Source organism: Macaca nemestrina, chromosome 1 (assembly GCF_043159975.1).
Source record: "Macaca nemestrina isolate mMacNem1 chromosome 1, mMacNem.hap1, whole genome shotgun sequence".
Taxonomy (NCBI): domain Eukaryota; kingdom Metazoa; phylum Chordata; class Mammalia; order Primates; family Cercopithecidae; genus Macaca; species Macaca nemestrina.
In genome coordinates this window covers 200,014,179-200,041,541 of record NC_092125.1, presented here as the reverse complement: position 1 = coordinate 200,041,541, position 27,363 = coordinate 200,014,179, and the positions used below count along the sequence as shown (strand labels likewise).

Below are 27,363 nucleotides of genomic sequence, written 5' to 3'. Positions count from 1 at the left end.
GTTGGAAATTATGTATAGCATATCTGGGCTAGGGTGGTGGAAAGCCATGCTGGATTCTCCACTCATTTTCCCTGTCATGGTATTAGAGAAGGCCACATGTTCCAGATGGTATGGTTAGAATATGGTGCAACCTGGTCCAGGGAGCAAGATGGACGAATAGGAACAGCTCCAGTCTCCAACTCCCAGCACAAGCGACACAGAAGATGGGTGATTTCTGCATTTTCAACTGAGGTACTGGGTTCATCTCACTAGGGAGTGCCAGACAATCAGTGCTGGTCAGCTGCTGCAGCCCAACCAGTGAAAGCTGAAGCAGGGCGAGGCATCGCCTCACCTGGGAAGCTCAAGGGGGAAGAGAATCCCTTTTCCTAGCCAGGGGAACTGAGACACACAACACCTGGAAAATCTGGTAACTCTCACCCCAACACTGCGCTTTACCAAGGGTCTTAGCAAACGGCACATCAGGAGATTATATCCCACACATGGCCAGGAGGGTCCCATCCCCGCGGAGCCTCCCTCATTGCTAGCACAGCAGTCTGCGATCTAACCGCAAGGCAGCAGCGAGGCTGGGGGAGGGGTGCCCACCATGGCTGAGGCTTAAGTAGGTAAACAAAGCCGCTTGGAAGCTCGAACTGGGTGGAGCCCACAGCAGCTCAAGGAGGCCTGCCTGTCTCTGTAGACTCCACCTCTGGGGACAGGGCACAGCTAAACAAACAAACAAAAAAAAGCAGCAGAAACCTCTGCAGACACTAATGACCCTGTCTGACAGATTTGAAGAGAGCAGTGGATCTCCCAACACAGAGGTTGAGATCTGAGAATGGACAGACTGCCTGCTCAAGTGGGTCCCGGACCCCTGAGTAGAATAACTGGGAGACATTTCCCACTAGGGGCAGACCGACACCTCACACCTCACACCACAGGGTACACCCCTGAGACAAAGCTTCCAAAGCAAGAATCAGACAGGTACATTCGCTATTTAGCAATATTCTATCTTCTGCAGCCTCTGCTGCTGATACCCAGGCAAACAGGGTCTGGAGTGGACCTCAAGCAATCTCCAAAAGACCTACAGCTGAGGGTCCTGACTGTTAGAAGGAAAACTATCAAACAGGAAGGACACCCACACCAAAACCCCATCAGTACGTCACCATCATCAAAGACCAAAGGTAGATAAAACCACAAAGATGGGGAAAAAGCAGGGCAGAAAAGCTGGAAATACAAAAAATAAGAGCGCATCTCCCCCTCCAAAGGAACGCAGCTCATCGCCAGCAACGGATCAAAGCTGGATGGAGAATGACTTTGACAAGATGAGAGAAGAAGGCTTCAGTCCATCAAATTCTCAGAGCTACAGGAGGAAGTACGTACCCAGAGCAAAGAAACTAAAAATCTTGAAAAAAGAATGGAAGAATGGATAACTAGAATAATCAATGCAGAGAAGGCCATAAACGAACTGACAGAGATAAAAACCATGACACGAGAAATACGTGACAAATGCACAAGCTTCAGTAACCGACTTGATCAACTGGAAGAAAGAGTATCAGCGACTGAGGATCAAATGAATGAAATGAAGCGAGAAGTCTAAAGAAAAAAGAGTAAAAAGAAATGAACAAAGCCTTCGAGAAGTAGGGGATTATGTGAAAAGACCAAATCTACATCTGATTGGGGTGCCTGAAAGTGAGGGGGAAAATGGAACCAAGTTGGAAAACACTCTTCAGGATATCATCCAGGAGAACTTCCCCAACCTAGTAAGGCAGGCCAACATTCAAATTCAGGAAATACAGAGAACGCCACAAAGATACTCCTCGAGAAGAGCAACTCCAAGACACATAATTGTCAGATTCACCAAAGTTGAAATGAAGGAAAACTGTTAAGGGCAGTCAGAGAGAAAGGTCGGGTTACCCACAAAGGGAAGCCCATCAGACTAACAGCAGATCTCTCGGCAGAAACTCTCCAAGCCAGAAAGGAGTGGGGGCCAATCTTCAACATTCTTAAAGAAAAGAATTTTCAACCCAGAATTTCATATCCAGCCACACTAAGTTTCATAAGTGAAGGAGAAATAAAATCCTTTACAGATAAGCAAATGCTTAGAGATTTTGTCACCACCAGGCCTGCCTTACAAAAGACCCTGAAGGAAGCACTAAACATGGAAAGGAACAATCAGTACCAGCCATTGCAAAAACATGCCAAAATGTAAAGACCATCGATGCTAGGAAGAAACTGCATCAACTAACGAGCAAAATAATCAGTTAATATCATAATGACAGGATCAAGATCACACATAACAATATTAACCTTAAATGTAAATGGACTAAATGGTCCAATTAAAAGACACAGACTAGTAAACTGGATAAAGACTCAAGACCCATCAGTTTGCTATATTCAGGAGACCCATCTCACATGCAGAGACACATATAGGCTCAAAATAAAGGGATGGAGGAAGATCTACCAAGCAAATGGAGAACCAAAAAAAGCAGGGGTTGCAATACTAGTCTCTGATAAAACAGACTTTAAACCATCAAAGATCAAAAGAGACAAAGAAGGCCATTACATAATGGTAAAGGGATCAATTCAACAGAAAGAGCTAACTATCCTAAATATATATGCACCCAATACAGGAGCACCCAGATTCATAAAGCAAGTCCTTAGAGACTTACAAAGAGACTTAGACTCCCATACAATAATAATGGGAGACTTCAACACCCCACTGTCAACATTAGACAGATCAATGAGACAGAAAGTTAACAACGATATCCAGGAATTGAACTCATCTCTGCACCAAGTGGACCTAATAGACATCTACAGAACTCTCCACCCCAAATCAACAGATTATACATTCTTCTCTGCACCACATCACACTTATTCCAAAACTGATCACATAATTGGAAGTAAAGCACTCTTCAGCAAATGTGCAGGAACAGAAATTATAACAAACTGTCTCTCAGACCACAGTGCAATCAAACTAGAACTCAGGACTAAGAAACTCAATCAAAACCGCTCAACTACATGGCAACTGAACAACCTGCTCCTGAATGACTACTGGGTACATAACGAAATGAAGGCAGAAATAAAGATGTTCTTCGAAACCAATGAGAACAAAGATACAACATACCAGAATCTCTGGGACACATTTAAAGCAGTGTGTAGAGGGAAATTTATAGCACTAAATGCCCACAAGAGAAAGCAGGAAAGATCTAAAATTGACACTCTAACATCACAATTCAAAGAACTAGAGAAGCAAGAGCAAACACATTCAAAAGCTAGCAGCAGGCAAGAAATAACTAAGATCAGAGCGGAACTGAAGGAGTTAAGAGACACAAAAAACCCTTCAAAAAATCAATGAATCCAGGAGCTGGTTTTTTTAAAAGATCAAAAAAATTGATAGACCACTAGCAAGATTAATAAGGAAGAAAAGAGAGAAGAATCAAATAGACGCAATAAAAAATGATAAAGGGGATATCACCACCAACCCCATAGAAATACAAACTACCATCAGAGAATACTATAAACACCTCTATGCAAATAAACTAGAAAATCCAGAAGAAATGGATAATTTCCTGGACACTTACACTCTCCCAAGACTAAACCAGGAAGAAGTTGAATCCCTGAATAGATCAATAGCAGACTCTGAAATTGAGGTAATAATTAATAGCCTACCAACCAAAAAAAGTCCAGGACCAGATGGATTCACAGCTGAATTCTACCAGAGGTACAAGGAGGAGTTGGTACCATTCCTTCTGAAACTATTCCAATCAATAGAAAAAGAGGGAATCCTCCCTAACTCATTTTATGAGGCCAACATCATCCTGATACCAAAGCCTGGCAGAGACACAACAAAAAAAGAGAATTTTAGACCAATATCCCTGATGAACATCAATGCAAAAATTCTCAATAAAATACTGGCAAACCGAATCCAGCAGCACATCAAAAAGCTTATCCACCATGATCAAGTGGGCTTCATCCCTGGGATGCAAGGCTGGTTCAACGTATGCAAATCAATAAACATAATCCAGCATATAAACAGAATCAAGGACAAAAACCACATGATTATCTCAATAGATGCAGAAAAGGCCTTTGACAAAATTCAACAGCCCTTCATGCTAAAAACTCTCAATAAATTTGGTATTGATGGAACGTATCTCAAAATAATAAGAGCTATTTAAGACAAACCCACAGCCAATATCATACTGAATGGGCAAAAACTGGAAAAATTCCCTTTGAAAACTGGCACAAGACAGGGATGCCCTCTCTCACCACTCCTATTCAGCATAGTGTTGGAAGTTCCGGCTAGGGCAATCAGGCAAGAGAAAGAAATCAAGGGTATTCAGTTAGGAAAAGAAGAAGTCAAATTGTCCCTGTTTGCAGATGACATGATTGTATATTTAGAAAACCCCATCATCTCAGCCCCAAATCTCCTTAAGCTGATAAGCAACTTCACCAAAGTCTCGGGATACAAAATTAATGTGCAAAAACCACAAGCATTCTTATACACCAGTAACAGACAAACAGAGAGCCAAATCATGAGTGAACTCCCATTCACAATTGTTTCAAAGAGAATAAAATACCTAGGAATCCAACTTACAAGGGATGTGAAGGACCTCTTCAAGGAGAACTACAAACCACTGCTTAGTGAAATAAAAGAGGACACAAACAAATGGAAGAACATACCATGCTCATGGATAGGAAGAATCAATATTGTGAAAATGGCCATACTGCCCAAGGTAATTTATAGATTCAATGCCATCCCCATTAAGCTACCAATGACTTTCTTCACAGAATTGGAAAAAACTGCTTTAAAGTTCATATGGAACCAAAAAAGAGCCCTCATTGCCAAGACAATCCTAAATCAAAAGAACAAAGCTGGAGGCATCATGCTACCTGACTTCAAACTATACTACAAGGCTACAGTAACCAAAACAGCATGGTACTGGTACCAAAACAGAGATATAGACCAATGGAACAGAACAGAGTCCTCAGAAATAATACCACACATCTACAGCCATCTGATCTTTGACAAACCTGAGAGAAACAAGAAATGGGGAAAGGATTCCCTATTTAATAAATGGTGCTGGGAAAATTGGCTACCCATAAGTAGAAAGCTGAAACTGGATTCTTTCCTTACTCCTTATATGAAAATTAATTCAAGATGGATTAGAGACTTAAATGTTAGACCTAATACCATAAAAACCCTAGAAGAAAACCTAGGTAATACCATTCAGGACATAGACATGGGCAAGGACTTCATGTCTAAAACACCAAAAGCAATAGCAACAAAAGCCAAAATTGACAAATGGGATCTCATTAAACTAACGAGCTTCTGCACAGCAAAAGAAACTACCATCAGAGTGAACAGGCAACCTACAGAATGGGAGAAAATTTCTGCAATCTACTCATCTGACAAAGGGCTAATATCCAGAACCTACAAAGAACTCAAACAAATTTACAAGAAAAAAACAAACAACTCCATCAAAAAGTGGGCAAAGGATATGAACAGACATTTCTCAAAAGAAGACTCGCATACAGCCAACAGACACATGAAAAAATGCTCGTCATCACTGGCCATCAGAGAAATGCAAATCAAAACTACAATGAGATACCATCTCACACCAGTTAGAATGGCTATCATTAAAAAGTCAGGAAACAACAGGTGCTGGAGAGGATGTGGAGAAACAGGAACACTTTTACACTGTTAGTGGGATTGTAAACTAGTTCAACCATTATGGAAAACAGTATGGCGATTCCTCAAGGATCTAGAACTAGAAGTACCATATGACCCAGCCATCCCATTACTGGGTATATACCCAAAGGATTATAAATCATGCTGCTATAAAGACACATGCACACATATGTTCACTGCGGCACTATTCACAATAGGGAAGACTTGGAACCAACCCAAATGTCCATCAGTGACAGACTGGATTAAGAAAATGTGGCACATATACACCATGGAATACTATGCAGCCATAAAAAAGGATGAGTTTGTGTCCTTTGTAGGGACATGGATGCAGCTGGAAACCATCATTCTCAGCAAACTATCGCAAGAACAGAAAACCAAACACCGCATGTTCTCACTCAGGTGCGAACTGAACAATGAGATCACTTGGTTTCGGGAAGGGGAACATCACACACCAGGGCCTATTATGAGGAGGGGGGAGCGGGGAGGGATTGCATTGGGAGTTATATCTGATGTAAATGACGAGTTGATGGGTGCAGCACACCAACATGGCACAAGTATACATATGTAACAAACCTGCACGTTATGCACATGTACCCTAGAACTTAAAGTATATAAAAAAAAAAAAAAGAATATGGTGCAACCCCCTCCAGCCTGAGTACCCACATGTGTGACGATGTGGATCAGAGCCACTCCCATTGGCTTATCACAAATGTGTACCATGAGCAAGAAAGAAATCTTTGTGGTATTATACCACTGAGTTTTAGGGTTAATGAAATTTAAAGAAGGAAGTGGCAAGATGTGAGGCTGGGGCAATTACTTTAGGCAATGGTTAGATCCAGATGGGCCTTGTGTGCCCTATCAAGGGATTGAATTTTATTCTGTAGACAACAGAAGATGATTGAAAGCTTTTGCCTGGGGCGTAGCATGTCAGATCTGCATTTTAATTAAGCCATTCTGGTAGGAGTGAGGAGAATGACTTGGACAGTGCCAAGATGCTGGGAGATCACTAAGAAGCCTATTACCTCCCTCAAAGAAGAAAACATGATGGGCTGAATTCAGGAAGTGGTAGAAATGATGGAAAGGATATGGTATATTGGGAGAACTTAGCAATTAATTGAATGTGGCTGGTGAGAGTGAGGGATTAAATAGGGATATTCCCAGATTTCTGGATAACTAGGTAGCTAATGGTACCATAAACTAAGAAAGGATACAGACTGATGATTTTGTGGGTCAATTATGAGCAAAGTTGAGACAACTTAAGTTCAGATATTGGTGGTCCACCAAAGTGGAGATGTCCATCAGGTAACTGGCTCTACAGTTTGACTGGCTCAGTGGGTAGGCTGGGCTAGGGAGCCATATTTGGGAGGAAATAGGTGGTATCTGAAACCTTGAGAGCAGGTAAGACTACCCTGGGAGATGCGTGGAGTGAGCAGAGCAGCACAGCAAGAAGGAATGGACATCAAAGGAGACACAGAAGGAAAGAGTGGCATGAAGGCAAGGAGAAAGCAGAGCCCCCAGGGGAGAAAATGACTGACAGTGTAAAGTAATGCAGAAATGTCCAGAAGGTGAGACCTGAAAAACGCCTTCTGGCATTGGTAATTGGAAATGGTAGTCTTTGGAATGGGGTAGGGGTGGGGATGGTTATTTGATGATTATCTTTTTTTTTTTTTTTTGAGACAGAGTGTTGTTCTGTCGCCCAGGCTGGAGTGTAGTGGCGTGATCTCGGCTCACTGCAAGCCCCGCCTCCCGGGTTTGCCCCACTCTCCTGCCTCAGCCTCCTGAGTAGCTGGGACTACAGGCACCTGCCACCACGTCCGGCTAATTTTTTTTTTTTTTTTTTTTTTTTTTTTTTGTAGTTTTAGTAGAGACGGGGTTTCACCGTGTTAGCCAGGATGGTCTCGATCTTTTGACCTCGTGATCTGCCCGCCTCAGTCTCCCAAAGTGCTGGGATTACAGGTGTGAGTCAGCACGCCCAGCCCTTTGATGATTTTCTTAATGTGAATGATTTCAGGTGGAGGCTGGAGGGTTGAAGAGTGGGAGTGAAGTAGGTAAGGAATGAATGGGGAGAGAAGACTTGAAGGTAGCCAATGTAGACCACTCCTCAAGAAGCTTGGCTGAGAAATTCCCAGGGATGCTAGAGATCTACCTCCTCCATGAAGCCACCTCATTTTGTTCAAAGAAACTTTGCCCTCTCCCTCCCCAAATGACCCAAACTGTTGAGATCCACCATATGTGAATTTGAACTGTTGAAGTTTCACCATGCGTGAAATGGTGATTTTGCCATTTCACCGGACTGTCATTGCTAGTTTTCTGTGTGAATCCTGCCTCTCTGGTGAGTCTATGGATGTCACTCATCAGCCACTGGATAAAGAGAAACTAGGATGAAAAGAAGTACAGACTGGGCTGGCGTGGTGGCTCACCTGAGGTCAGGAGTTCGAGACCAGCCTGACCAATATGGTCTCTACTAAACCCCGTCTCTACTAAAAATACAAAAATTAGCTGGGGGTGGTGGCACGTGCCTGAAGTCCTAGCTACTTGGGAGGCTGAGACAGGAGAATCACTTGAACCCAGGAGGCGGAGGTTGAAGTGAGTCGAAATCATGCCATTGCACTCCAGCCTGGGTGACAGAGCAAGACTCCAGCTCAAAAAAAAAAAAAAAAAAAAAAAAAAAAGGGGGGGGGAAAGAAAGAAAAGAAAAAAAAGAACAGACTAAGGGATAGAACCAAAGACTTAATTCAGTCTTGGGAACCTGGGAAGTGGCTGCAACAGCAGGAGAGAGGTAAACCAACGTGAAATGCCGCGTAGGTTAAGCTGAGTGAGTGAGTGCAACAAACATTCGGGGCCAAACATGAAAACAAAGACCAGGAGGGGGTCTTGAACATTCTAAATGAACCAACATCATTCCAGAAGACAGGTCTTGCCAGAACGAGGGGCTCCGGAGGGCCCAGAACAACTCCTTCCATCTGTCTTAGCGGCACCATCAGGCATCTGGCAGCGCCTCAAGAGAGGTCGAGGACAGCATCTTGTTGTCTGGTGCCCTTCGCAGTCCTGGCACAGGCCTCCTCGCAGACGAGGCACTTAGTACAAACCTGTTGCATGCAGTCAGACCCATGGGGGGCAGGCCAGCTGCCCGACCTCAGCTTCCCATGCACAGAACTTTGCCAAGTCACAAGCTTTAGCAGAGCCGCTGTGCCTACTGCGACACCACCGGCTCACTTCCTGCTCCTCCCAGCTGTGGCTTTTGTTCTCTTTTTGAGAGCAAGTTCTCACTAGTGGAAGCAAGGAAGTCACACTGATACTCCATAGAGAGTGCTGGAGCCTTGGCCTTCACCCCTCTGGACACATTTGTGCCAGCAGCATGCTAAGGCACTAATCCTTTCCTACTGCTCTGCTGCAGAGCTTGTATCCAAGAGATACGGGAGATGAGATTTTAAAGGGCTGGTTATTTATGGCCTGGCTCCTGATGGGATACAGCAGATGCAATTTCATGGGCTCCATCAAAAAAGGACAGTTACTTACTGTGACTTAAAGAGTTGCGATGTGTCAAGGAAGGAGAGAGAAGCAAGGGCGTCACAAGCCCACAGGAAGGCAGGAGGTCTGAGGCTCAGTTAGAATGGGCCTTATTTGCTTACCAGCTCAGCCAACAAGGGTTCAGCATCCTTAGTCATGCACCATCTGAGCTGTTTTCTGAGTGTCTCTGCTAGCTTGAGACCTTGACTCTGCCTTGCTCCTGACATTCAAAGAGGAAATCTCGGAGGACAGGTACCAGATCTATGCTACTTCCATGGACGAAGTTCAGGAGCAAATAGGACATTGAAATGATAAGTCTTTACATATGCAGTTCCCTCTGCCTGGAAGGCTGCTGCCTGAGTTCTTCCCCGTGACTCCTTCTCAAAAGTTAGGTCTCAGCTTAAATCCCACCCTCCTCAGAGAGGTCAGATTCAGAATAGGGTCCCCACTGCTGTTATTCTCCATCCTGTTCATTTCCTTTGTGACATGTGTCATACGTTTTACATTTATGTTTGAATCTTTTACTAACTTCAGTCTCCCCCAAATAGACCATAAGTTCCACAAAGGCAGAGGCCTTGTCTTCTCCACCATTGCGTTCCCAGTGCCAAGCTCAATGTCAAGCAGGAGAAGGGCCTGAGTAGCTTGTTTGAATGACTGAATGATGATAGAGAGATGCTGGTAATGAAGATGAAACGGTGAGATGACAGTGACCATAACGAAGGAGATTTTCCTGATGAAAGATGATGCTGGTGCTCACTGTGAAGATGACTGCTCATGGTCCTGCCAGGGTACTGAACACCAAGCTTTCAGGTGTAGCTGTTGATTTCATCTGACCACCCTCACCAGTCTTATCCCAATGACTGTGAATTAGTTACCAAGGGCAGCTGTGTCCCTGCACGTCCAGCCTTATCTTCTTCCTTCTTGCAGCCTTGACTTCCCTATTAGTGCTCATTTTGTGCTGGACAGACCAATGGGCATTGCCATTCCCCATCCACCCCAGCCCACTTCTTCTCTTGCGTTCCTCTGTTCAGTACATGGCCCCACCGCAGTCATTCAGCCAGAAACTTGGTAATCATCAGCCCCTCCTCCTCTCTACCCCTTCACAGCTGCCTCAGTTCAAGGCTGGATTCTCTTGCCTGCAGAGTTACACAAAAAGTTTTATAGCTGATTTCTGGGCCTTCCTGTTTCACCCACTTAAAATTCAGAATGATTATTTTACCTCCCTGCTTAAAGTCTCTTAATAGCTTTCCATAGCTTATGGAATCTTCTCTGGCTTATGAACAAGGGGCAGGGTTCTTGCTCCTGGTCCATGCTCCTCCTGTGTTCACTTTGGGTCTCGTGTCCTGCTCTTCCCCGCTTGCTCCTGCACCTGACTTGCAATGCCCCAAACACACCCGGGCTCTTTTTGGCTCCATGCCAATGGCAAAATCTTACCCCTCAGTTCAAATCAAAAATCATCCTGTGGGACTAATTTTTCTGAGCCCTTCCAGCATCACCACCCTCTTACAGGAAGGCTGATGACTTGTTTGAAGGACAGTCTTAGTTTCGGTCTTGCCAGGGCTGCCACTCCCAGCCTGAGTTTTGGGGAGGGCGGACAGTCACATGATCTGAGATCAATGAGGACCTCCCTTGGCTACACTGGTGTTGAGGGGTGGGCACATGACTCAGGCTGGTCCACCAAGGTTTATCTGAGGGCTTTTGTAGGACCCATTAGGAAAGATATGCTCCCTTTCTGCTGGGATTGCCAAGACAGGTAGGTTATAGGGAGCTGAGGGTGGTCACCTTTGCCATCTCTTGGGAAAGCCTGCCTGAGAATGAAACTAACACACAAGAGAGCAAAGCCTCAGGACAGGGAGAAACATTATTTGCATGCCTCGGTCCAGCGCTGCCTGAAGTCAAGTTCTGGACTTTTCAGTTACAGAGGCCAGCACATTCCCTTTGTAGCTTGAGTTAGCTGGAGGTGAGCTTCTATTTCTTAAACCCAAAGAATCCTGGCCATTACATTTCTCCTTATTTCCTAGGGGAACTTCTTTATACCTCTTAGAAAAGCGCCTAACACATGATATTGCAAAGCATTTAATTATATTCTGCCTCTTTGCCCCAACTGTGAGCTTCAGGGTCCAGCACGGTGCTTGGCTATTACATAAACATTTGTGGAAGGAATAAATAACTCCTTAGGAACCCAGACTGTGGCTTTGTCCCTCTGGCACCTAGGAGAGCCTTGTTCATAGAAGAGTCTCAACAAATGATTACAGAAAATAAATAGGGGAAAACTAACAAAGAACGTGAATGAGCTAAACCAATGGTTTGATAAAGTATATGTGAATAAATAAATAAGTGGATAGTCATTATTAACAAATCTCCACTGGCGTGCAATTCTCGTTCTAACTCTATCTGGATCTAAAGGATCTTAAATGAAATATCTAGTTAAAAGTTGCTGAGATCAAATGGTTCTAGTTGGCTCAACTTCCATGTGTAAAATGCCTAATAACTAAAGCAAGATCGTTCAAGAGGAGAAAGAGTGTTGCTAGCACAATTTTCAAAGTGAACGTCTGCAGAATAGACAGGAGTTTTTGTATCGCCACCTACAAAAACAAAAGCAAACGAATGAAGGGAACAGAGTGAAGCAAATCCATCAAAGCTCTAAGGACATGAAAAGGAGGGACGAAATTAAGGAAATTTAATGATGAAACTCAAAGGGGTTAGTTGCTAGACCTACAGAGTAGGTTGAGCCTGGTTTCCAGGAAAATTCTCTTTCCAAAAACAGCCAAAGTCTACCCAGTGGCCACAGGGCCAGGATCTGGGAAGTCCAGACAGATAGAGCAGGCATTCTATTCCTCTGCAGGTGGAGGGAGATGCCTAGGCTCAAAGGTAGACGCTAGAGCCCCGGGGTGGGTGCACGGTGGAGAGCATCTTCCTTAGAGAATTTCTGGGACCATTTCTTCTTGGACTGCCTCCCAGGGATCAAGGAACTCCCACATTTTGGCCAGGAGGACTAGGCAGAAGCCCTAGAAGAATGCCCTTCCCAACACCTCATCTCCTATATTAAAATGGTATGCATCCTTCTCGACCTGTCTCAAGTGCGGCCTCTGCCTTGAGGCCTTGGTCTCCTGCCCCAGGACAGTGTTCTCCTGTGACCCCTGGGAGGTGCTCTCCTCTCTTTTCCTACTTTGAATGGTGGTGGAGTTTGTTGGCACACAAGTCTGTGGGGACTGGGCCTGGGAGTGTGGGGACATAGAGAACGGGCAGGCAGAGCCCATTCAGGGTGATCAGAGTGAAACAGATATAAAGGAAAATCAATGTACAGTGGCCAGGGCGAGGAAGAGAGTGGGAACCACTGGCCAAAACTGACCCACAGAGTCACAGCCAAGGAAATTGGAGGGGCAGAGGTTTGTTCCAGGATCTACACAGAAATCCCACAGGTGAGAAGGAGCTTTGGATGTCCCCCAAACCATACACACCCCACAAACATTCCTGAGGCTGGCACTTCCACTGGCCCCCAAGACAAGGGTGGCTTCAATTCTGAGCGCAAGTCAGACTCTGCCTGCCTGCCTGCCTTCCCTGTTGTAGGAAGAAATTGCCCCTTGGGGAGGGGCAGAGGAAAGAAGGAGAGAAGAAGGCCCAGTAGAACCCTCCAATCACATGGTCCAGAGAGAGCGAGGGGGGCCAGGAAGAGATGCCCCTCCCATCTCTGGTAGTTGTCTCCTGAATGCCTTCTCCATACTTATGGTCCCCATCCCCCTACTCCGTGAGCACCCCCGTGTAGGGGCTGTGCCTGACTCACTGTGGAGTGTGTCTGCTTTCCTAGTCCTGCACAGAGCTCTTAGTGGTAGCTGCATTGGTAGAATCCCCTCCCCTCCCCTCCCCTCCCCTCCCATCTCCTTTCCTTCTTTCTTTCTTGACAGAGTCTTACTCTGTCTCGTGGGCTGGAGTACAGTGGCACAATCTCAGCTCACTGCAGCCTCTACCTCCAGGGCTCAGGTGATTCTCCCACCTCAGCCTCCTGAGTAGCAGCTACTACAGGTGTATGCCACCACATCCACCTAATTTTTGTATTTTTTATAGAGATGGGTTTATGCATGTTGCCCAGGCTCATCTTGAACTCCTAGACTCAAGTGATCCACCCACCTCAGCCTCCCAAAGTGTTGGGATTATAGGTGTGAGTCACCGTATCTGGCCCTCTTCTGCTCTTCTAACAAAGCAGCTAACTGGCCAGTCTGGGGCTAGATCTAGGCACAGAAGTGATGCTATCCATAACGTGCTTGCCAAGTGCAGCTCTGGGAAGATAGTTCCAACAGAATCACTGTCCCCTCTTCTGACTTTTGCAAGGACATCCTCCAGTCTCACCCAGAGATTCTCCTCACATTAACCTTCTTTGAGTTTCCAGGCAATTCCCCTGGAAGCTAGATAGAACCAGGGCAGCCAGGCTGTGCCTTTCTGCTGGTGAGATGCCACTGGGCTAGAAAGCTCATATGTTGACTTCAGTGGGACCACCAAAAATGAGGTCAACAAGGCTATGAATTGCTGCGGTTGCCTCATCTTACTCTTTTCTTCTCAAAGCCTCATTCCAGGAGTATTGTACCTATGGTGAGCCAGGCAGCAGTTGCCACATTGTGCATTCTCAAGATGCTTTGTAGGTTGGTATACGGAGACCCATTTTTCAGATGCGGAAACAGACTCAGAAAAGCTGGTAAATATCCTAAGATGACACAACTACTGAGAGGTAGCGGGTTTTGAGCCCAAGTCTATCTGCTGACTCCGAAGCCTGCCCCCTTCCCAGGTGGATGCCATGGTGCAGGCTCGATATCTAATTCCAGAGAAACTGCACAAACTTCCTCTCCCGTATTCTAGGAGAGGATGTCTGGCTTTCCCTCCTTTCTTTTAGTCTGGGGAGGGTTCTGGAGAGATTCAGATGGAGAGCGTTGGGTATGAGGCAGAGGAAGGAGGAGACAGATTCTGGATCTAGTGGCTTCTCAGGGGTCTTCACTTGGCTGATTTTCTCCACCAATGGAGAGGCCAGTTCTGTGATGGGCTGGAGACCACTTGTACTCAGTATAACGTGATCCTGATATCCTCCAGGGACCTACATCCCCATATTGTTAAAAGGGTCTTCTGTATTGCCAGTCCCAGTCCTTCAAAAAAGTCCTGGGGCCTCAGGAGGAAGCTTAGCAAAGGTGAGAGTGTTTCCTTAGAATGTGATGGAAAGGAATGGAGCTCCATGATGGTCAGCGCCAAGTGACTGGGTCAGAGCAGAGCAGAGAAGGAAGAACCACCACCTCCACCCTCCAGCAGGGTCAGTGAGAGAAAATCTGGCTCCTATATTGAACTGGAAATGGAACTGTGTGTAAGGAGGGGCAGGTGTGTACATGTGCTTAAGGTGGTCTGGGGGCAGGGGATGACTTGGTGATGTGAATTTGGCAGCGACTTGGAAAGGTATGTGTCAGAGATGATTTGCCAGTGTGTGTGTGTGTTTGTGTGTGTGTTGGGGTGAGGGTTGCACACATGTATGTGTAGTCAGGGTGTAATACCAATTCTTCTCTGTGGGTTGTAACCCTCAGTCAGTCCAAGCCCAGCTTTTGCTCATGGTCACACATACAAAAATGCAATTAACTTTTAGGGGGAGTAAGTCTAAAATACTGGCGAATCTCTCAACATGTCAGAGCTACAGGGTCCAGTGCTCACCATAGTAACAGCTTTTTCCTGTTCAAAACATGTATTGTTGGATTCCCAAAGGCTGGTCCGGGACCAGCAGAACAGGGAGAATTGGTCCACTGATTGCTGCATATATACTGTTGGACACTCCGGTGATGGGCACACACTGTTATTTATGTGTGCTCCCCCCACCTTATCTTTCATGATGTCAGCACACTTCCAATTGATTACTTCCTGCCACAGTTTTGGCTTTGAATTGTCCTTTGTTTTATGAATAATATTCTGAGGAGTTGGCAGGTTTTCTTCTAACATCCTTACTTGGCAAAATAAAAAATGACCAATCCCATGTTTCGCCAATTGTTTGGAAATTCTACTAGTCCAGAAGCCCTAATTTAAACTCTCCTGTTGCTATCCCATTTAGGGGGAGGAGAAGAGTAGGGAAATGGAGTCAGGGAGATTGCATGCCACTCGCCCTTCTGAATCAGTGGGAACTTGTTATCTGGTAACGGAGGTAGTGGATGCTTTTTCCTTCAAAGGAATTCCTGTCTTCTTGATAGGTGAAGGGGGTGCCCAGTTGTCCAAATCCATCTTTGCTAATGGGATCTGTTGTTTTTATATGCCTTGGCACAGAATGCAAGAGAACAGCCTGAAATCTTAATGTATGCTTACAAAAGCGGTATACTCATAAACCAGCAGCATCAAACCTTTACAGGAATCCAGGGATCCATAAAGGAGAGGGGCAAGGGAGAGAGCTGATTCTTCCCACACATACATCCTGAGCCTCCAAGTTTGTTTATCCATAATTGCTATGCAAGTATAAATTAGAACAACAAATGCATCCTGCCTGGCAGTGGTGACACCAACCCTGTAAATAATTATAATTTAATCTTATAGCAAAGAGTTCTGAATGACTCCCCTAACAATTTCCTCTGCTTAATTCCTTCCTCACTGAGTGACTTAATAGGAAAAGGAACTCTTTCAGATTTGTTTCACTCCAAAAGTTTGGACAATGTGTAGACTCACACCTGGAGGGCAGAAGCTATAGGAGACCATTTGGCCCGCAGATGAACAAGTGAGTGGAAAAGGCCTTAGGACTGGAAGAGAGGGAACTGGCAAGGATATTCATCTTGGCACCTGTTTATAGAAGTGAAAACCTGGGAACCACCTAACAAGAGGTCTGATGAGTAAACTATGCTACAGACGTACAAGGGAATGCTACATAGCCTGGAAAACCCATGACAGATATCGCATGTTAATAGCATAATAGTATGCTGTCATGGCTTGGAAGACAGGCTTTAGTATCAAACTAACCTGGGGTTGAATCCCAGCTCTGCTCCTTACTCACCAGTGTGATCTCAAGCTGGTAGTATAAACTCTCTGGGCCTCATTTTCCTCTTCTGTAAAAGGAGGAAAACTATGCTACATATTCATAGAATTTTTATAAAGATGAAATGAAATTACAGCTCTAAAGAACTTATAACCTGTCTGGCACATATTGGTAGTAAAGGGTCAACAAATGATATTACTATCAGACCTTGTATATTTTGGAGGCATCTGTGATGGTACAGGAAAAAATTTCATGACACAATGATTAGCTAAAAATATATAACTACAGATATTTTTTGATCCTAATTTGGTAACATTAAAATATATATAAATAGCCAGCTAGCTTGACCTAGGCCAAGAAAAAAGGTCAAGGGGGAGTACATCAAAATTTTAATAATTTGAATTTTTCCATACCTTTGTCGATTTTCCATGTTTTCTACAAGGAGCATATGCATTACATTTACAATCAGTAAACAGGTATTTTACAAAAAGAGGCAGAGGTCCAAGGGTCTTCACACTGGGTAGGTCATCAGGATTCCAGTTGAGTGAAGACTCACCTAAACCTTCAACCCAACTCCTAGCTTAAAATCACCAGCTTTTGCTCTTGGACTAGTTTATAGACTGTCACCCCCCACAGAGCAGGTTGTCCTCATTTACCTGTGCTTCTCTCAGCCCTCTGACCAGGGTAGGAAATGACCTGGCCAGTTTCCTGTGACAAGCTAGCGGTGACACCAGGGTCTTCTGAATCCCATGTTGGCTCACCTTCCACTGCACCAGGAAACTTGAGTTTTCTGGTTACACTAGTTCCCAAATCTGAGCCTATATTTGGGAAGAATCCATTCCCCCTTTATCCCTCTTAAATATTTAATAGTCACACTTGGCTCCTACCATGGTTTGTCTGATTTTCTTACCTAATAGACAATGAGCTCCTTAAAAAACCATGTCTCACTCAACTGGTGTTCCTACCACCATGAAACCTGGCACAGGGAAGGTGTGCAATAAATGTGCCCCATTCCCCTCCTTTCCTCCTCTCCCTCCCATCTTCCTCCTCCCTACTCCCACTGACTGCCACGTCTCTGTCTTCTCTGACTCTTGCAGACACCCACTTTCTGCTCCGCTCAGAATCCTCAGTGACACCTCCTCCCACCCACTCCTATCCCCTCCGTCCATCCACTCTTGGAGCGTGGCCCCACCAGCCTCGGCCTGGCCCAGCCCCGCACCCAGGGCCTCCACCAGAACTGCTATTCCCACCAAGGCGCCCCCTGGGAGCCAATGCCGCGATGCCCGCCTGACGCCAGGAAGTGGAATCCCCACCTTCAGCTGACACCATGCAGCAACTAAGGCTCCAATGATGCCCCATCCTTGTCTGAAGTACACCTGGACATATCCTTCTATTGGCTCCTGATGTGCTAACAAAAGTCCTCCTGATAACACAGCCACAATGACAATACAAGAGAGTGTTCCAAATGCCACAACACCACTTGTGATGCTTGTCACCCAAACAGGAAGCCAGATACTTCCTTAAGCCATGCTCAGTTTGAGCACATCCTGCGAGCCCAAGTCTGGGAGACAAGACACGATGGCTGTAAATCTTCAATAACTCATATCCTCCCTAACCCATCAACAACCAAGACTCTCCACGGAGCACACTACAGAAGAGCCTGCACTTTTTAGCCCTTCAGACACCGAGACATAATGCCTTTCTGATGTCTCAGGACCCTTGGAGTGGGAAGAATTAAGACTAAAAATGTTCTTGTGTCAGCAACGGTCACTTATGGTTCTAGTCCCTTTTTGGATGCTATGCATATGTCTTCCAGAAATGGAACAATATTTCAAATCATTTTACTAGACCCTGTCCACATCCTGAGACCAGAACATTTTTAGTGTTAATGCAAGTTATTCAACCAAGACCCATCATAAAATTCTTCAGCAAGAACATGTTTCAAATCAGATATCGAAATCACTATAAAAATTATCCCAGCTCTAAAAATATGTAGTGCTTTTTCATTAGGATGAGATGAAAGGACTGTAACAGTAGGTATACGGAAGAGGCTAAGAGGCCTCTGGCTGTGAGTCCAGGCGCTGAGGAGACTGTAAGCATCCTAGTAATTCACAGTTGCAGAGAATAGGGTAGGAAATGAAGGGGATGTTGTGCTTACCAGAGGGAGGAGCCTTCCGTCCCAGTGACTTCCAGAAAGTCGTAACCATCCTCCAGCTGGAAGTCAATGAAGACCAAGGCGATGGTGTCTCCCAGCTCAGCCAGGATGGTCCATGTGCAGTCGGCATTGTTATGGTACTCCGAGGGGAAGTGGGGGCTGGAGATGATGCCACTCTGGCCCCGCAGTGTCCCACCACAGGCATCATCAGCTGTGGGCACAGAGACAAGAGGCTCACATGAGTAGTCTGGTTTTCAAGCCCCTAGCACTCACCATGGGCTTTACCTGCAGTACATCCTTCTGTCTCCCAAGAGTACAATTCACAGTTTGTGGACATAGATAAAGCAGCAAATGACTTTGTTTGGATGAGTCCATCTGAGAAGCCTTAACAGAGGAAGTGTCATTAGAGCTGGGTTTTGATGAATGAGTAGGAGTTCACTAGATAGAGAAGAAAGGGAAGGACATTTCAGGGAAGAAGGAACTAAATGGTCATAAGCAGAGAAATATGAATGTGCAAGGCATGTCTAAGATAAACAGCTCTAGATGGCTCATCACAGGGTAAAAAAGAGGAATAATACAAGATAGTAATGGCATGTAGGAGAAGTCACAAGGCAGAGAGCACTGAGCCAAAAAGATTTGGAGACAGGGGAGTGCATTGGAAAGGAAATGGATTTTAGGGTAAGAAAGGTCTAGATTTGAATTTAGGCTCCACAATTTCCCAGTCATCTGCATAACTTTGGGAAATTTATTTTTTTAAGCCTCAGTTTGCTTCTCTGTTGTGATAACTGAATTAGATAGTTAATGTGACAGTAACTAGTATTAGCCAGTGACTGACATGTGGTAGATGCTAATGCAAAGTTCTCCTTTTTCCTTCCATTTCATCTTAAGGATCAAAGGCAGTGAAGAAGTATGATTAAACTTGCATTTTAGAAAGAACATTCGCTATGGTATAAAGGAGGTCTGAGTCAGGGAAGCATATGGGATGCTCTTGGTATCACCAAAGTCACCAAAGTCCAGGTGAGGCTGGATGAGATCGAGCTAAGGTCGTGTGGAGGGTGGGAAAGGATTTATTTGAGAGATATTTAGGAAGGAGAATCTCCAGGAATCAGCAACTAGGAGGTATAAAATCCATGTTGCTGGTATAAACATCTGGATGGATGAAAGGTGCTATTTCTTGAGGCAGAAAACCCAGGAAGGGAGCTCCTTGTGGTATGGAAGGCAACCAGGGGTTCAGTTTTGGACACGTAGAAGTGGGTATGTCTGTGAGGCCTCCAATGGTGAGATCAGATTAACAGATCTATAGGAGCCATCTGGGCTAGAGATAAAAGTGATCTTGTTTAGCAGTTCTGAACTACTCTTATTAATGTTCTTTACAGGGTCAAGACAATCATGAGCCAACTCATAGCATTTCTCACTGCTAACTTCTAAGTTTGTATGAGTGCAGAAATGTAAGAAATACACCTACTCTCCCAGAGTGGGTGCTTATGAAGGTTTCCCTCCTACACCCATTAACTGAGCACCTACTGTGGGCCAAATACTGGGTAGGGCCAGCACTACAATGTGAAAAGCTTGATTTCTTCTCTGCTCTCAAGTTCTTCTGAGAGAGGAGGTGGGCAGGCAAGCCAGCAATGGCAACACAGAATAGTTATGACAGGGATGCTCAAGGCGCAGTGATAGCACATGGGTAGGAAGGGCTTTATGGTAGAGACAGAATTTGTATTAATATTCATTCACTCATTCATTCATTCATTCATTCACTCAACAAATGCTAACTGAGCACCTACTATGTGTCAGCCACTGTTCTAGGTGCTGGGGATTCAGCTGTGAATAAAACAAAAATTCCTATCCTTCCAGAGCTTACATTCTGATCAGAAGGATAAAGACAACTCCAAGATAAATAATTAACTCTATGGTAAATGAAGTGGTAAGTGCAGAGGAAAATGGGGTATCTGGTGTTGGAAGTGGGGGTATGGACATTTCAGAAAGGGTGGTCAGGAAAGACCCCACTGAGAAGTTGACATTTGAACCAAGACTTGAAGGAATGAGAGAGGGAGTCACATGGTTATCTGGGGGAAGAGCATTCACAGCAGATGGAACAGCAAATGCAAAGGCCACAGGGTGCAGAGGCCTGGCACCATTGAAGAGCATCAAGAGACCGAAGGGCTGGGTGTGGTGGTTCACACCTGTAATCCCAGCACTTTGGGAGGCCGAAGCGGGTGGATCAACTGAGGTCAGGAGTTTGAGACCAGCTAGGCCAACATGATGAAACCCTATCTCTACTAAAAATACCAAAAAAAAAAAAAATTAGCTGGGCATGGTGGCGTGCACCTGTAGTCCCAGCTACTCAGGAGGCTGAGGCAGAAGAATCATTTGAACCCAGGAGGTGGAGGTTGCAGTGAGCCGAGATTGTGCCATTGCACTTCAGCCTGGGGAATAAGAGAGAAACTCCATCTAAAAAGAGAGAGAGAGAGAGAGAGAGAGAGAAAGAGAGAGAGAGAGAGACCCAAGGGGCTGGAATGCAGGAAGAAGAAGGAAAGTGGCAGGGGATGAGGTTAGTAGAGGCAGGGCTTCCGAGCTAAGAGGCAGGGCAACCTGAGAGGCCAGTGTAAGGATGTGGACTTTTACTCAGAATGAGTTGAGAAGCCAGTGGAGGGTTCTGGGCTAAGGATGATATGATGTCATTTGTGTATTAACAGGATCCCTTGGGATGCCAGGTAGATAGCAGACCAAAGAGGGCAAAGGAAGAAGCTGGGGGCCTCTTGAAGCTACCACGATAATCCAGTGAGAGGCGATGGTGGCTTAGACCAGGTGGTAACAGTGAGACATAGTCAGAGTCTGGCTTCGTTTCCAACACTGAGCTGGCAGCATACATCAGCTGAGGGCTGCCTGCCTGGTAAACCTCAGGGGAGAGGGTGTTTTAGGCAGAAAAACAGCAAGGACAGTTGAAGTTGGGGATCGTGGCATGTTTAGCGACTTATTAGGCAGGACCATCTGAACGGAAAGGGACATGCAGAGATGACAGAGCTGGGCTGGGCAGGACGGCAAGAGCTGGACTCTGAGGGTCCTTGAATGCCAAGTAGAGGAGCTGAGGTTCTATTCTCCTCCCCTCTTCCTGCTTTGCTAACCCCAACCCAGCTGCCCAGGCCCCAGGAAGCAGGAAGGGGGAGAAGGTAGGCAAGATTGGCCTTGCTTGGCTTTAAATCCAGTTTAGTGGTGCTGTTGATTCGTTTTATCAAGTTGCACAGTATTTCTGCCTTGAGTATCTCTCTGGCAGGAGGCTATGATGTCTGACATCTGAGGCAGAGTTTGTCTCCTTCTGATGTAAATAAATTCACCGTGAACATTACCAGGGAGATAAGCCACAGGAGCCAGCCAACAAACGAGAGATTTGTCAATGTTGTTCCCAGCAAGCATTGGGCCCACTGGTTCCCGACAGTCCTGTCACTGGCGCTCACTACACCAGGTGGAACTGTCTTCAGCCCTGGGCACAATGGCTGAGTCTTGACTGTACTGGGGAAAGGGATCATGGTGAAGGAAGGGCCTTTTACCCCGAACCTTCAAAAAGGTGTAGGAGTGTGCTCAAAGGGAAGAAATAGAGGGGTTCCAGGCAGAGCAAACAGGCCCTCAGAGGCAAGAAGGCCTGGAAGGGCACGCTGCTTGGGTGAAGGCCTTGATGGGGCTGCCGAGGTGTTTGGACTTTCCTCTGCAGGTGCAGGGGAGTCACGGTAGGTGTGGAGAAGAGGGTTTTCAGCAAGAAGTACAAGTCCAGACCTATTTTAGAAAGATGATTTGGTCCTGTAGTAATGGATGAATGATATAGTTTGGTGTCCGAGGAAGGTGGCCGGTGGGGAGACCAGAGACAGAGAACGAAGAAGAGGTTGTTCCCATCATCAAAGCTGCAACTAGGGAGGAAGGAAAGAGAAGCAGCAGGAAGCGATTTAGGAGGCAGGCTGTGGAGGAATGAGAGGGTGAGGTCTCCAACAGAAAATGGATGGTGAAGGAGAGAGCGGAGACAGGGACGCTAGAGGAGATGCAGCTCTGCAGGAAGAGTGATGGCCCTTCCTCCCCTGCTCTTCCCTCCTCCCATGTTGAGTGTGAGATCCTGGGGAATAAACAGATGGGGATACCTATGGGTCTGAGATCCCAGAGACTGTGAGGCAGGGAATCAGCAGGACAAAGAGGGAACCTCCCACCACAGGAGTGGAGAAGGCTGGGGACTGAACAGACATGTACGGAGCAGGCAGAAGCAAAGATACCTGAAAGAAGAGAAGGTGGGAAGGGAGGGGCACTCAGGTGGAAAGTGAGCAGGGACCAAAGAGAAACATTAGAGGGAGGGAGTGGCTCAGGAGCTGCAGAGCAGGCGCAGCCACTCTGTGTGGCCAAGTCTCTAATCAGGCCCTTGGTCCACATGGTCTCATTTAATCTGGACTGCACAACCAGGTGGACAACAAAGAATTCCAGAAGAAACGCAGGTCTTGGGGGAAAGACAGTGACTCCAGAGCCTTCTGCCTACCTCCAGTCTTAGAAACCCAACTAGATATTCCACATTGCTCTCAAACCCAACCCAACCAAAATCAGTCTCATCCTTTCCTCCCAGAAGCCTAGCCTTCTTCCAGACTTTCCCATGTTGGAGTGTCAGCACTATTCACCCACTTCCTCATGGCAGAGGCTCAGGGGACATCCTCAACTCCTCCCGCACCCCCACATCCAGCCAGAGACTCACCTGGCAGTCATCTAAGTGGCTCTCAATTCTGTCCCCCGCCATCACTGCCATTGCTCTACCCCAAGCCATGTCACACTCCAAGTTAACCAGAGCCATGAAGCCCCCTCCTGGTCTCCAAGCCTCCTTCCTCCTCCAGCCCATCCATCTTTTGGTTTTGCAGTTTCTAAAATTTTATTTTTAATTGACAATAGTTGTATGTCCTTATGGAATACACTGTGATGTTTTGATATATGTATGTATTGTGGAATGATTAAATCAAGCTAATTAACATATCAATCACTTCACACACTTTTTTTTTTGCATTGAGAACATTATCTTGGAGCACTCCTTTAAAAAGCTTTATTGCTATAAAATATTTGTACACTTTTATGGGGTATATGTGTTATTTTTTGACATGTACAGTAGGTGATATAATTTGAATGTCCCTCCCAAGTCTCATGTTGAAATGTAATCTCTAGTACTGGAGGTGGGACCTGGTGGGAGGTGTGTGGGTCATGGGGAGGGATGCCTCATGGCTTGGTGCTGTCCTTGTGATAGTGAGTGAGTCATCTCGAGATCTGATTGTTTAAAATTGTGTGACACCTCTCCCTCACTCCCTCTCTTGCTCTTGCTCTGGTCATGTGAAGTGCCTGCTCCCACTTCACCTTCCGTCATGAGTAAAAGCTCCCTGAGGCCTCCCCAGAAGCTGAGCAGATGCTGATGCCATGCTTCCTGTACAGCCTGCAGAACTATGAGCCAATTAAACCTCTTTTCTTTATAAATTACCCAGTCTCCAGCATTTCTTTACAGCAATGCAAGAAAAGCCTAACACGGTAGGTATAATGATCCAGTCAGGGTATTTAGGACATCCATCACCTCAAGAGTTTATCATTTTTATGTGTTGGAACATTTCAAGTTCTCTCTTCTAGCTATTTTGAAATATACAATACATCATTGTTTTAACTATAGTCACCCTAGTCTGCTATTGGACATTAGAACTTATTCTTCTTTCTACCTAACTCAGGGGTCCCCAACCCCTGGGCCGTGGACTGGGACCTGTTAGAACCTGGGCTGCACAGCAGGAGGGAGTGTTGAGCAAGTTATTTAATGCCTGATGATCTGAGGTGGAAGTTTCATCCTGAAACCATCCCCCACCTCCTGTCCATGGAAACATTGTCTTCCATGAAACTGGTCCCTGGTGCCAAAAAGGTTGGGGACCACTGACCTAACTGTGTGTTTGCACCTGTTAACCAACCTCTCTTCATCCCCTACATCCTCCAATCCTGGACACACACAGCCTTCCCAGCCTCTGGAACTATCAATCATTCTACTCTCAACCTCCATGAGATCCACTTTTTTAACTCCTTGTATGAGTGTTAGGTGATATTTGTCTTTCTGTGCCTGGCTTATTTTACTTAGCATAATGACCTCCAGTTCCACCTATGTTCCTGCAAATGACAGGATTTCACTCTTCTAAAAAAAAGAAAGAGAGATAGAGTTGTGCTGGACATTGCCCAGGCTGGACTTGAACTCCTGGGCTCAAGAGATCCCTCGCCTCAGCCTCTCAAGTAACTGGGTCTATGGGCGCATGCCACTGCACCTAGCTAAGTTCATTTTTTTTTTTTTTTTTTTTTTGAGACGGAGTCTCGCTCTGTCACCCAGGCTGGAGTGCAGTGGCCGGATCTCAGCTCACTGCAAGCTCCGCCTCCCGGGTTCACGCCATTCTCCTGCCTCAGCCTCCCGAGTAGCTGGGACTACAGGCGCCTGCCACCTCGCCCGGCTAAGTTTTTGTATTTTTAGTAGAGACGGGGTTTCACTGTGTTAGCCAGGATGGTCTCGATCTCCTGACCTCGTGATCCGCCCGTCTCGGCCTCCCAAAGTGCTGGGATTACAGGCTTGAGCCACCGCGCCCGGCCCTAAGTTCATTTTTTAACATCTGAGTGGTACTCCACCATGTATGTGTGTGTATATATGTATATCACATTTTCTTTATACATTTATCCAATGATGTGCATTTGTGTTGATTCCATATCTTTGCTGTTATGAATTATGTTTCAGTAAACACGGGGGTGTAAGTATCCCTTTGATATATTGATTTCCTTTCCTTTGGATAAATACTCGGTAGTGGAATGGCTTGATCATATGGTAGTTCTATTTTTAGTCTTCTGAGAAATCTCCATACTGGTTTCTATAGTGGCTGTACTAATTTATATTCCTACCAACAAAGTATAAGGGCTCCCTTTTCTCCATATCCTTGCCAACATCTGTTGTTTTTTGCTTTTTTAATAATGGCCATTCTAACTAGGGTAAAATGATATCTCATTGTGATTTTGACTTATACTTCCCTGATGATTAGAGATGTTGAACATTTTTTCATATGCCTGTTTGCCATTTTTATGACTTCTTTTGAAAAAACATCTATTCATGTCCTTAGCTCACTTTTTAATGGGATGATTATTACTATTATTATTTTGCCGTTGAGTTGTTTGAGTTACTTGCACATTCTGGACATTAGTCCCCTGTCAGATGAATAGTTTGCAAATATTTTCTCATCTTTAACAGGTTGTCTTTTCACTTTGTTGATGGTTTCTTTTTCTTTGTAGAAGCTTTTTAGTTTAATATAGTCCCATTTGTCTATTTTTGTTTTTGTTGCCTGTGCTTTTGAGGTCTTAGCCATAAAATCTTTGCCTAGACCAATATCCTGTAATAACTCCCCTATGTTTTCTTCCAGTAGTTTTATAGTTTCAGTTCTTAAGTTTAGGTCTCTAATTCATTTTAGGTTGATTTTTGTATATGGTGAGAGACAGGAGTTTAGTTTCATTTTTCTGCATATGGTTATCCAGTTTTCCCAGCACTATTGAAGCAAGTGTCCTTCCCCTAATGCATGTTCGTAGTGCCTTTGTTGAAAATCAGTTGGTTATAAGTATGTGAATTTATTTCTGGACTCTATTCTGTTCCATTGGTCTATGCGTCTGTTTTTATACCAACACCATCCTATTTTGGTTATTATAGCCTTGTAATATATTTTGAAGCCAGGTAGCATGATGCTTCCAGCTTTGTTCTTTTTGCTCAAGATTGCTTTGGCTATTCAGGCTTTTTTTGTTGTTCCATATGAATTTTAGGATTGTTTTTTCTATTTCTGTGAAAAATGACACTGGTATTTTGATACAGATTACATTGAATCTGTGGATTGCTTTGCAGCCTCTATCCATTCTTCACAGAGGCCAGAGTAATACTGGAAAGCATGGGCCTGATTACACCACTCTCTCTGCTGGAACCGTCAATAACCCCCATTGTCACTCAGGATAAAGTGGAATACCCGATGACTCACAAGGACCTTACAGGGCCTTGCCTCATGCCAGTCTCTCCTTCCCTATTATCTGCAGCCACTCTGGCCTCCTCGCAGCTCTTCTGATTCACTAAGCATTGCCTTGCTCCAGGGTCTCTGAAAGTGTTATTTTCTCTTTCTGGAAACTTCCTCCCTATCTCGTTGGGCCTGACTGCCCCCTGCCCTCCGCCTTTAGGTCCCAATCCAAGTGCTGCTTCCTCAAGGATCTTTATAGAAACAGAATAACCCCTCCCCCATCATATACTTTCTGAGTACCACATATTTTGCCATCATTAATGATTTTCCATAATTAATTGATCAATTATGTCATTACTTAGTTAACATGTAGATAGTAAACTCCATGAGAACAGAAGCCATGTCTGTTCTGTCCCGAGCACCTAGGAGATTTCCTGGCATATAGCAGGCACTTGACTAATATCTGCTGAACAAATAAATGTAACAGGAAACTGAAGCTCAGAGAAGTTAAGTAGCTTTCCCAAGGTCACATAGGAAGTGGCTGAGTCAAGATTTCAGATGAGTCTCTCTGGTACCAGGATGGTGGTCTCCTCTGCTATAAGGCACATCCCTGCTTGACAGTGGTTTGGTAAGCCATCCCGAGATTTTCAAACTTCCCAACTGTAGGCAATGATTTCTGGACTGTGCTAGAACTGAGGACTTGAGAACTTGAGATCCTCTGGCCAGAGCTACCAGTCTCCCCTTAAGGTGGCACCTTTACCATTTTAGCCAACCCTGCCTCTTGGGCTCATCTGACACCCTGGCCCTGGCATCATCCTGTTTTGATTGAAGATCCTGCAAAAGCTGTTTGGAGGTTTTCTCACACTTTAAACAAGGCATCGCATTCCATGGTTACAACTCCAGAGTCATAAAATACAACCTTCAGCTGACACTATAGTCCTAAAATATTCATTTACACTCTTTCTCCTTCTCTGGCAATGGGCATTTTGCACCACCATTAAGTCATGCGTATTCTGAGGTGCAGGTGTGTTATGCTGAGAGTTGC

At 45.2% G+C, this 27,363-nt stretch overlaps 1 protein-coding gene across 11 annotated transcripts in view; it reads right to left on the bottom strand.

Moving 5' to 3' along the window:
* LOC105495216 (CUB and Sushi multiple domains 2) overlaps positions 1-27,363 on the bottom strand; it is a 656,530-nt gene that overhangs the window by 384,426 nt on the left and 244,741 nt on the right. For all 11 annotated transcript variants that reach the window (XM_071096465.1, XM_071096467.1, XM_071096468.1 and 8 more), the window contains exon 5: positions 18,316-18,523. In XM_071096465.1, the coding sequence (XP_070952566.1) occupies positions 18,316-18,523 (208 nt within the window). The remainder of the gene's footprint in view (positions 1-18,315; positions 18,524-27,363) is intronic.